The sequence below is a fragment of the Heliconius melpomene genome, chromosome 5 (genome assembly GCF_056956725.1).
Source record: "Heliconius melpomene rosina isolate 202511_hmr_F chromosome 5, ASM5695672v1, whole genome shotgun sequence".
In the NCBI taxonomy this organism is placed as follows: domain Eukaryota; kingdom Metazoa; phylum Arthropoda; class Insecta; order Lepidoptera; family Nymphalidae; genus Heliconius; species Heliconius melpomene.
The window spans coordinates 847,855-859,554 of record NC_140393.1 but is presented as its reverse complement, the minus strand read 5'-3'; the positions used below and the strand labels follow the sequence as shown (position 1 = coordinate 859,554).

General features: G+C 32.6%; 2 protein-coding genes across 2 annotated transcripts; one reads left to right on the top strand and one right to left on the bottom strand.

Annotated features, from left to right (window-relative positions):
* The first annotated feature begins 122 nt into the window (after positions 1–122).
* LOC146538775 (uncharacterized) lies at positions 123–4,161 on the top strand. The gene is made up of 6 exons (XM_085186141.1): positions 123–396; positions 486–735; positions 1,054–1,267; positions 1,684–1,762; positions 3,427–3,539; positions 3,888–4,161. Exons 1-6 carry the CDS (start codon positions 332–334, stop codon positions 4,055–4,057), a joined length of 891 nt encoding a protein of 296 aa, XP_085042267.1. The 5' UTR covers positions 123–331; the 3' UTR covers positions 4,058–4,161.
* Positions 4,162–5,425: 1,264 nt separating this feature from the next.
* Positions 5,426–7,989, bottom strand: LOC146538774 (serine/threonine-protein kinase RIO3). Its single transcript, XM_085186140.1, has 2 exons — positions 6,498–7,989; positions 5,426–6,000 (listed from the first exon to the last, which is right to left on the bottom strand). Exons 1-2 carry the CDS (start codon positions 7,833–7,835, stop codon positions 5,560–5,562), a joined length of 1,779 nt encoding a protein of 592 aa, XP_085042266.1. The 5' UTR covers positions 7,836–7,989; the 3' UTR covers positions 5,426–5,559.
* Between the last annotated feature and the right edge of the window lie 3,711 nt (positions 7,990–11,700).

Sequence of the window (11,700 nt, the reverse complement as noted above, 5' to 3'; positions counted from 1 at the left end):
CGCTGATTTATAATAATTTGTTAAAATTAATTTTCAGAAGGAATAAGTAAAGCTTGCCCCCTCGGCAAGCACGAACATATTTTACATTTATGATTAAATGCAAGGAACATTACTAGTTTTACTAGTACTAGTAGTTAAATGGAAAACTGTTGAGCTCTGTCATCGTCATCATGAGTAAATGTGTTCTGTGGTCATCATTATAAACGTGAAACGTAATAAAGCTGTATCTGTCAAAATATTGTTAAATATTGTTGTTGTTATGTTCTCGATTTACTAATATCTTCTTATTATTATTCATCACTGAAAACGAATATCGAGAAATCATTATAAAATGGCTACTGATCTAAATTCAAGCTTTAATGAACAATATATCAATATTAACACAAAACTTAAAAAGTATGTATTACCTGTTTTTACTATTGAAAATAAAATAGATTATTTTTTTCACCTGACACGAATAATGTACCTTAAAACATAATTTTTAGGCGATTTATGCGCAAACCGAATATATCTGAAGCAACAAATGAGTTCATAGCTTTAGCAATACAATGTGAGCATTCTGAACAACCAGCTTTTGCTGGTCAGACTTACATTGGTGCTGCAAAGTGTGAGGCTTCCGCTGGCAACGTTCTTGGTGAAGCTGAACAATATATAGCAGCTGCGCGACAATTCATGAAGGCAGAGAAAAAGCTCACTGCTTTAAAATTCCATAGTCCTGATAGAGAAAGCTTAGAAGTATGTTAAATATATTTTATATAATTATATTGAAATTTCACAAATCTGGCATTATTAAAGACGAAAATGTGCTGGATTATTTTAATGTTTGGTTTACTGGATACATGAGCTTTTTAGAATAAGAATATAATATTTTTTGGTTATGATGTATAGATTTGATTTATGATTGTAACATATCTCACTATTAAATCAAATCTTTCATTTAGTGCAAGTTGTATTCCTTGCTTAAAAACTTTTTCTTATATGTTTCTAAGAATGTTATTAGGAGTGAAGACTAGGATTATAGAACATTTTAACCTATCAATTTTATAATTTTAGGCTGGCATCAGTTGTTATCTACAAGCTTACAGTAAATATCCAGAGAAATCTCCTATAAGAAGTTCAATTCTTTTAGAGTTAGCAAATGAACTGATTAGACTGGATTATAAATTGGAAGCTCTACATTATTATGAAATAGCTGCTAATACTATTGAAGATAAAACTATGAAACTGATGTGCTTGAGGAATATGTTGAATTTACTCATTGATTGTGGTGAGAACTTAGTGCCTAGATACTCTTAATTTATTCTACTAAGTGGAGATTTGAACCCACTATTGTGTCATTACTTTGTAAATTATTGTGTTCTGTTTTATTTATTATATATTAATTTATTTCATTAACAATACTTTTTGCACCTTTCTGCACTCTTAAAAAATAAATTTCAGATTTTTTATGGTTGCCTGTAAGAAATTGCTTTTAGTGATAAGGTTGCCATTGCACATTTGTGTGTCTGTAAATGAACTGTATTTTTTATTTGTGCAATAAAGAATTATTATTATTAGTTTTATATTTAGATTCTGCCCCACTGCTTTACGATGGCCTCTGTACTAGTTTATAAATCTCAATTTTTTATTATTATTTATGATACACAAGACTTGCTCTTACTATAATAATTTTATTATTTTTAGATAAATTTGATATAGCTTTGGAAACAGCAAACAAATTATGTGATTCAAAATTTTATATACCAGAAAGCATTCTAACTGAGTAAGTGAATATATTCTAAGTCCTATAAATAATGATAATGTCTTAAATATGAACATATTTTTTTACAGGGTAGATAATGTCAATGTACAATCCACAGTTAATACAAGGTGTCTCAAAAGAAATTTTATATTTATAAATATCATTAAAAAAAAACTAAGTAGTTTATTAGTAAAATGTTTCTTTATTTCTAAAATACAGACTTTGGGAATTTATTTTTTTGTCATCCAAATGTTTACCCTCGCGTTCACGGCACTCATTCAACCTAGCGCGAAAATTTCTTTGACGGCTTGGCAAGTTAGCGCTCAGTGATGGCTTCCATTTCGTGGCGAATATTTTGTTTTAATTGCGCCAGAGAAGTTGGTTTGTTGACGTACACTTTAGATTTAAGGAAACCCCACAGGAAAAAGTCCATCGGAGTCAAATCAGGACTGCGTGGAGACCAATTTATGTCCCCTCTTCTGGAGTTTAATTTTCCTGGAAAAATCTCACGAACTCGTGGTAAAGACACATTAGACGTGTGTGACGTCGCTCCATCCTGCTGGAACCATGTCCTTTGACTATAGCCAGGAGAATTCTGCAGTGTAGGCAACAAAAAATCATCTAACATCTTCACATAACGTTCTGAGTTAACTGTAAGTGCACGTCCCCCCGCGTCTTCAAAAAAGTATGGGCTGATTATTCCTCGCGATGACATTGCAGCCCATACGGTTACTTTTGGCGAATAAAGAAGTCTCTGATGCTTGCGTTTCGGATTAGTTGTACTCAAATAGCGACAGTTTTGCCTGTTAACGTGCCCATTCAGATGAAAATGAGCTTCATCAGAGAATATGATGTTGGTGAACGTTTGTACTCTCTCAGTTATCTCGTTTACGAATTTTAGTCTTTGAATAGAATCCTGGAGCTTTAACTCCTGCACCAATTGAATTTTATGGGGGTGCAGCTTTAGATTTTTGCGCAAAATGCGTTGAAGCGATGATCTATGCACGTTCAAAGCACTTGCACGCTTCCGAATTGAGAGGTCAGGATCAACACAAACAGACTGATTGACTCGTTCTACGTTTTCTTCTGTCCTCGATAACCTTGGCCGTCCAGATTTTGGTTTATCTAAAGTTGAGCCAGTCTCTTCAAACTTCTTTACCCAATTCCGAATGAGAGGTATGCTTGGCGCATCATTTAAGTGACCAAAATTACGAATGTTGCAAAAATTTCGTCGCGCTATAGTCGCAGAATTACTGTTTTTGTAAAATTCACGCACGCACAACGCGCGGTCCGCTCCTAAAAAACTCTCCATAGTGACTAAATTCCCAAGAGCCAGGCTATCGAATGACATAAGCGCGCCCCTCTAATGCATTGCGTTCACGCAACAAGCTGATCAAATATATAATTTCTTTTGAGACACCCAGTATTACAAAGCAGGGATTTTATTTTTTCTTCATACCGTATCCTGTATATGGTTTGATAGGCAAAGAGAAATTCTGAGATATGTCTCTTTACCAGGGTAAGGAAATAAAAATAATTAAATCCCTCAATTGGAAATGGAACCCATAACCCATCACAATTATAGTTGGATGCTGACCCACTGCATTATAATTGCTTCAATGTTTCTTTCCGAGTACTTAATACTTTATCTATTTTTATAATTTAAATGCCATTTAACTTTTTAGGATTCAGGTTATAAGAGTATTTTTAGTTCTCATAGTGGATCCTGATTCAGATGTCAAATCAGAATCATTAAAACAATTGTTAGACAGTTTACTCAATGATGAAGATAATGATAGTAAGTATCTAAAAGAGTGCAATAAAATGATTCTCTTAGTCTTTAAAATGATACTTAGATCTTAAATAAAATTGGAATCCTTACAAGAATATGGAATTTAATATCAAATATAGTCTACAGACCTAGGGTATAGCATAAACAGGGTAGGTAGTGTATAAAGAGTGTACTTAGCCTCAAAGACACTCCTTTGTCCATTCTCCACCAAATTTTTGAGATTGTATGATTGGCGCTTTGTCTCGTTACCAGAGCGAGAATGGAAATAATTCTTTCCTTGGCATGAGACTTGAACCACTTGATGATGAACTGCACTATTATCAGTTACTTAATGAGGTTAATAATTTATTTCAGGCATCCCATTCAACATAGACCTGAAACTAAAATTGCAATCAATCATAATATCAACTAAATCAATGGACTATCAAGCTTTAATAAGTATAGCGGCGGAAACACAACACTGTTTGACAAGACAGCAGAAATATCTATTAGAAACACTCATTATGGTGAAAAATTGTGAATGATTATATTTATTTACTAGCGGACCCGGACGCGGCTACGCCTGCTTCAACTATAAGAATATTTATTAAATATATTCATGAAATTATTTTCAATTTTCAATAGAATTAGTAAGAAAATATAAGCTTAAATAATCCAAAAGAATAATAAGTAGAGACATATTATTAGAAAAAAATATCTGAGTTATTGAAATAAACAAAAGGATTAAAAGTAACTAAAGGATAGGTATTCTTAATAATAGAAAAAGTACATAAAGTTTTCCGTGCGTGCGTACATGTATATCGACTCTATGAAATAACTAAACATTTCTCTCTATTAAATAGGATAATTTTAGCGAGCAATATCAAATAAAATAAGAAGAGAACCAAAGTGCAGTTTAAATTAATTATAAACAGCAAATAATTACATAAAAATTAACAATAGTTCGAAAATGTATGAAAATTTATAAAACCGTCAACGTCATCTGCCCGTTCGCGTCGGTCATAATGTGCCGCCCGTAGGCTAGGTCATTTGGAATCAGTGACATCTCCTTAATTATTTATTAGAATGTTATACAGTAAACTATAATTACAATCAAGATGAAATGCTAAAAGTGACTATTATATTTATTTTCATAAGAATGAATATCAAAATGTCGCGGTACGGTTGCGTAGCGACGCGACGGTTGTTATTAACATGGCAGAATAAATTGCATGTCAAATTAGAAAGTACTTTAAAATATATTAGTTTATATGTGTAATGTAATGTTATATAGCCTATAGCACTTCTGAAGAATGCAGCTTTCATACAAAACAAAAACAATATAAATCGGACCAGTAGATCCAGAGATCTTAGCGTTCAAACAAACAAACAAACAAACAAACAAACTCTTCCGCTTTATTATATTATTATTTATTTATTATTAAGAGAAGACTGTTTTTTACATTAGCAGAAATTTACAGCTTTTTTAATATTGTCGCAACGTAAATTAAAGCCGTTCCCTATTCAATTATTGATGATATAACATATTTATCAGGTTAAAAAAAGTTTTAGATGGTCACGCTTAATATTACATTGTATTATCAAACTAGGAAATAAAAATTGTTAATTCCCTGAAGTAAGAGGATTTGCTGAGAACCCACAACTCTCATGCTTAAAGTTAAATGACTGCACATCAATGGTCTTATTTTAGATAATTAATTATTGATTATATAAAATTAGAAGTGCAAAACAACATACCCTCATGTTTTAAATTGACATTTCCATACTGGTTTATAATTTTGTTTTATTATATTTTACTGTGATATTTTTGTAGTGAAAAATATAATTTATATTTTAATTAATTTAAAATCATGTAATCACTAGGAAAAAAGAAATAATAAAAAGACAAGGCACCCATTTTGCATTTTTATTCAATTACAACTCCTTTTTTTGTTTATTTTTAGGATTACACCATTTTTTCTGTCATTGTTTAAAAACAATGCTAATTATAGTTCATTTTCTCATATGTAAAAGTTTTTTATTTGTATTAAGACTTTTTATCGACACCACTACTGTCTATATTCAATTCATTGGAAGGCAAAGCCTCAAGTACTGGATTACCAAAATTGACTTCCTTCTCAATAACAACATTATCAATTGTTAATTCATTTCCGAAGTTTGTAGTGACATCAACTATCTTATTCTGCTTTGAATGATACCACATTTCATCGAATTCATCATCCTCATCACAGTCAATATCATCATCATCACTCTTTCCTTTCTTCTCATTTGTTTTTTGCCAACAGTATTCAAATGGATAGCTTATATTTCTATTGTCATCAGGTGCTATCTCAAATCGTGAAGACAAGCTGTTGTAAGTAGTATGAACTCCTTCTAGAAGATTGACATCAACTTCTTCGAATCCAGTTATTGATTTGAACAAGTCGTCTGCTGTTTTGATATCTGGTACACCTTTCTTTTCAAAGAACTGAAAATAGTAATTAAATAAAATTTTTAAGTGTGAACACAATAGTATTGCACAATATTTAACAGAATAATATTATGCAATAGTTATGTAATATAAAGTTCATTCTGGAGCAGCGGCACAAGGGTGTGACTGTAATGCGATGGTTGTGAGATCAATCTCCACTCGACAAAGTCAAATATTTATTTACATTTATATTTCTATTTCTTCACTCTAGTATTGAGGCGAAAGCGCGGCGTTGAGTTCTGCCAACACGCAATGCTTACAGAATTCAGCGGAAAGTGAGGAATGGAGTGTCTTAACACTAGGATCCCTCTGCCTACCCTGTTGTGTGCGGGATACAGGGTGAAGCTGATTTTATATAATATAAACAAACAAATAATATTGTTTTTATCATCACATCATTTGTGTATTGTAAATATTTTCCTTTGCATCATTTAGCACTTAATCAGAAAAGCAAAGGTATGATTACATAAAGATAATTTATATGAAAAACTTACATTTATAATGTTGCGACAATCCCTCAACAGAAATTCTAATCCATTGGGATGATCAGGCTGCACCGATTGAGATACATCAATGAACCAGCATTTGTTCTCCCACCAAAGTATATTATACTCAGAGAGATCAGCATGGACAAGATGGCCAATGTTATACAACTTGTGCATGGCATCTACAACTTCATGGTATACACTCTCCCATTTTTCAGGCTTCATGATTACATCACGTAGTTTAGGTGCTGACTTGTTGTCCTTCCCAATAAAAGACATAACAAGTATATGTTTCTTTAAACAAACCATTTCTGGGCAATTGAGACCAATCTTTTGGATTCTCATCATATTGTGCATTTCCTTCTCTGCCCACATGTGTACTATTTTCCTTGGATTCTGCTTTGAGAAGCGATCTTTGAACCTATAGTCAGCCTCTATATATTTATCTCGAGTTTTAAACTCATTTAGAGTGGTCTTGAAGACCTTTATTGCACATTCCTTAGGTAATACCATGTCTGGGAAAGATGGGTCACTGTTGGCATGTAATACAACAGATTCTTTGCCAGTCGATATGACCCCATTAATATCTTCTAACATACCTTTGTTGATTAGCTTAAAAAGTATAAGTCTTGTAGCCTCATCGAGACCCATCTCGGCAGTGGCTTGGCTTTCTTTTCTGTCTAACATCTTATGCTTGCGAGCTTGACTCCATCTGGTATGCTCCTTCAGTTGATTGAACACAGAGTTTGATAGTTTCATGTCGAATCCTGCGCCGTCGCCCGTGCACACCTCTGGAGGGAACGCCATTACTTTACACGCATTCCTCCTACCATTGATAACACTGTCGTGCTTCGTTACCATTTCTCCGTCTTTCATAATGAATCCTCGTTTGGGGAGGCTTGCAAATTCTTTTTCATTAGTTTCAAATCGATCCCAGTCTTTCTTTCCAGCGTTTTCGAACTCTTCATCGTCATCTTCAGAATCGTAGACGAGGTTTTCAGGAACATTGCGGTAATTGTCGAAGGACACTGTTACTTTAGCGTCTCCGTTCTTTTTTTTCTCAACTCTCTTAATTTCGTCGTCATATTCTTTGTCAAACTGGCATTGCAACACTTTTGCAATGATAGCATCGGAGTCACAATATCCTTTTGCACTCGATTCCTCGATCTGCTTTAACATCTCGGAGGAAAATTCGTTTGATTCAACAACTACGTGTCGATCTGAAATTTGTTCAGCAAACATCAATTCTTCTTTTACCTGCAAACCTTTTGCGTACTCTTCAGACATGATCTCAGATAAATTTTGCACGTCGGCGGGCGCTGCAACTTTCTTCCAAGGATTCGACATTTTATAAAAAATATAATTATATCACAGTCTTTACAGAATCAATAATAAATAATATATTTTGTAATAATAAAACTAGAACTACTAGAAGTATTTCACAATAATGTGTTTTTTCTTCAAGGTGATTTTAACCACAGATAAATTAAAAAAAATAACATTGTTATATTATACTATGTCTATATAGTCGTCGTGGCAAACACATGCAATCGAATATCATTCGATTTTTATTTTTTCAATTTCTTGGTATGATATGTATTCAATTCAAAATATTGTTTAATCAAATAGACTGTTATAAGCACTTTGGAATCGTCGAATGAACATATATGCAAAAAACTACCACGGGTTCGGAAGGCAGTTCTGCTGAGAAGAACCGGCAAGAAACTCAACAGTTGCTCTTTTCAAAGTCAATGGTACAATTTATTACATTAGCTGGCAGCTATCCTGCATTACATTTAATAAATCTTATTTCCATACATGTTTATCATCTAAATATTCTTGTACAGTGTAATATGCTTTACTTGTAAGAATTTTTTTTTCAAATACTTAAATTTTGGAAGTGGCAAACTTAGCATACACTACGGAATTTGATGATATACACGTATACTCAGATGATTTATTAATAATTATATATGGGTCATACTCATATGAGTGTTATGTTACAACAGCAATAATAAATAAAAGAAAATAGAATGATTTTTCATTCTAAATTTGACTATGCCTGCCCCCTTATGATATGTGGATAGTCTACACATCAAAATTAAAAAAAAAATATCAAATTCCATCATTTGTCCCTTTCTGTGGACTGTTCAGATTAGTGGTTCATAGTTTCAAAAATATGTAATTTATGTTATTACGCCCGTGTCATCGAAATACACATATTTTCAGCGTAGAATATACTTGAGTTAATTTTTCATTGATAATTTCCAAAATATGCTTCAGCCTTTTTACTATAATTTCTAATAAACTAGCCCTTACACGTATATGACTCTTTTCTGTGATCCAAAAAATCTGCATTTAAAAAATGTGTCGTGTATTTTGTTGATTTTGTAAAAGATCAATGCATCTTTCCTATTTTTAGTGTATTTTGGTAAGTATGTGCTACTTATATTTGTAATTATATAGGCACGATGGCTTTAGAGGAGTATTTTTGAAATCTCACTCGTCATTTCTCTATCCTTGAAAATTAAAGACCATCGCTGATTTTCGATTGGAAAATCTTTTCTGTAGACATATTTTCTGGTGTGCACAGGAAAGATGTATGTTCACATAAAGTACTATTAATAATAAAAATATATGTTTTAATGTCAAAATTATTTTTTTGTTCATTTGTTTATACTTGCGCTTGTAAAACTAAACTAACAGCTTTTTTGCTATTTTATAATGACCAAAATAAAATCAATATATAGTATATATCTTGAAAAGTTAAATGTAGACTAATGTTTCAGATTATCATAACATATAGCATTTTACAAGTGTCAAGTGGTGTAAGTTATTAGCTTAAATAACTAAATCTTAGCTTAGCTAGCTTTTTTACATTGCTCAAGCCACATTGCCCTATTCAAATAGATCTGGGGTGCACTAAAGCAATGAAGAGAAGAACAAACGAAGACGTGAGACAAGTAGAGCTAAAGAAGATGCTATTATTAACTAATAATGTGCCATTATATCTATAAAACAAAACATTGATCATCATCACCAGCAGATGATTTACATATTAACTTCTGAATCATCACCGGCTGCGAGGCGGGAGCTAATAACTGCAACACAGTTAATACTACTGCAGTTATTACCGATTAAAGTTGCTATTGTTATGTATGAAATATTAATTTAATAAATATTATTATTATTATTATGTTTCTCTTTTAAGATTCACGGGTTCAAAAGAACCTCGTCCTTTGGAAGGCTTGCGTGGGGACACAGATCCAACACGTAGAGAATATACAAATGTTTTACTGTGACGCATCAGCCGGGATCCATCGCTGGGCAGCCACAAGTAATTGCCCAGAGATGGTCGCCGGTAATGCGTAGGAACTGTAGAAAATATGGAAATTTTAACTAGGACTATGGAATGGAATTTGGATGGACTGGCTATTGGATGAGACTACCGGACGTGCGGCTTTACAATAGTCTCAAATTGAATGGTTAGTGGACGGTGACTCGCCTCCCACTAGATGGGCCCCCACAAAGCGGCGTAATGCCTCGGGCGCAACATAGGGGTGGTCAGCTAAGGGTGTAGAGAGAAGCAGCAGCAGAGCTGACCATCACGAGGAGCTCGTGAGCGGGATTTCCCGTTATTACGCATTACGTTTGAGCACTTCCACCCTTTTGAGCATATAGCTCTTGCGCTCCACTCTGCCGGCCAATAAAGGAAAGCCAGAGGCGGGGGATAGATTACAACTCCCCTCCGGAGGACTGAGGTCCGTGGGGTCACCACTCCCTAACAGCTCGCCACAAGCTGCCCTGCGGGCTTATTATTATTATTCTCTGAAAATTACTGTTGTAAATATGGATCAAAAGTTCAACCAATCCATTTTGGTGGATTAAAATCCATCTTTATTTACACACTTGGGTCTTTCTTTACTACTCGTTGATTATCAGTCGCTACAACTTAAGACAACATCTATCTGTTCTATTTCTACAAATTTGAGACATGATCCCTTACTTAAAGATCTGATTAAGAAACAAAGAGTTTTTTGAAAAAGACGAAGAAAACTTAATTTTATCAATTTTTTTCGATATAATAGTTGGCCATTCATTATTGAATAGATATTGTTTAGTTTGATTAGGACTCTTTCTTATTGTTTTAAGAGGCTAGTATTTGTTACAGTATCATTATCGTTACGTTAACATTGTTTATAAATTTATTCATTGTTTAAATAAAGATTTTGAGTTTAGTTCCGTTGAGTTATGTAGAAAATAACTGAAACTATTATGAACAAACAAATAATGATAAGAAAACATGGATTAATATACTTGCTACTCATTAATTGTAAGAAATTATATTTTTCTTCTATTTATTACCTTACATTTTTAAGACTGAAGGAATCTGCTGTATTAATCTGATATTTACTAGATTTTTTAAATTTTTTCGTGACAATATTGATGTCATATCGTAATCAACGACGTTGTTAATCAATACGATTATTATTAGAAGTAGGAAACCAAACAAATACATGTAGCACCAATACTTTATACTTTTCTGTAGAACTGTGTCCGTTCTGTGGTCATCAAAAAAATTATGCATCGAATATCTTTCTCGAAAACGAATAATGATCTGGTCTCATATTTTTCCTGTATTAGGTTAATCTATAAGAATTAAATGAGAGTGATTTTGAACAAATATTTCACTTTTTTTTTTCGTACACATTTAGGTAGCGATTTGTGTATGACCCATATATATTATACATATAATACCGCTTTAGCATACATTTTTGTAAACATGTATGTACATTTGACGATAAAATGTAAGTATACCATTGTCTACCAATATTATGATATCAAATTATAAAATATTAAAAAAGGTTAACTCATTTTCAAAAATGATTGTTTCCAGCCATTTTGTAAGATTTTTTTGCGCTACTTAAAAGATTATCTAATAAATATTATTAATTAAAAACTATTTTTCTGACTAAATAACAAGGAAATACGGAAATAGACCACATAGAAACAACAATCTACAATTTATGGAAAGCAGAAATTTACAACAAATTACCAGAACATATGAATCATCTAAAAAGTTAAAATATTAAAACTAAATTAAAGGAATATCTTATAAAAATATCAGAATCCATCCTCCCATCCCATTATATCGTAAGTTTTTAAATGTGAGGAAACTTAACTTTGTTAAAGCTAACATTACTAAATAATT

What these genes read in the sequence shown, in the direction of transcription:
- LOC146538775 (XM_085186141.1), top strand. Translation starts at nt 332, where the DNA reads ATGGCTACTGATCTAAATTCAAGCTTTAATGAACAATATATCAATATT. An exon ending in CTGATAGAGAAAGCTTAGAA is followed by an intron (nt 736 to 1,053) that starts GTATGTTAAATA and finishes TTATAATTTTAG; the next exon opens with GCTGGCATCAGTTGTTATCT. An exon ending in GAATTTACTCATTGATTGTG is followed by an intron (nt 1,268 to 1,683) that starts GTGAGAACTTAG and finishes TATTATTTTTAG; the next exon opens with ATAAATTTGATATAGCTTTG.
- LOC146538774 (XM_085186140.1), bottom strand. Translation starts at nt 7,835, where the DNA reads ATGTCGAATCCTTGGAAGAAAGTTGCAGCGCCCGCCGACGTGCAAAAT. An exon ending in ATTGTCGCAACATTATAAAT is followed by an intron (nt 6,001 to 6,497) that starts GTAAGTTTTTCA and finishes TACTATTTTCAG; the next exon opens with TTCTTTGAAAAGAAAGGTGT.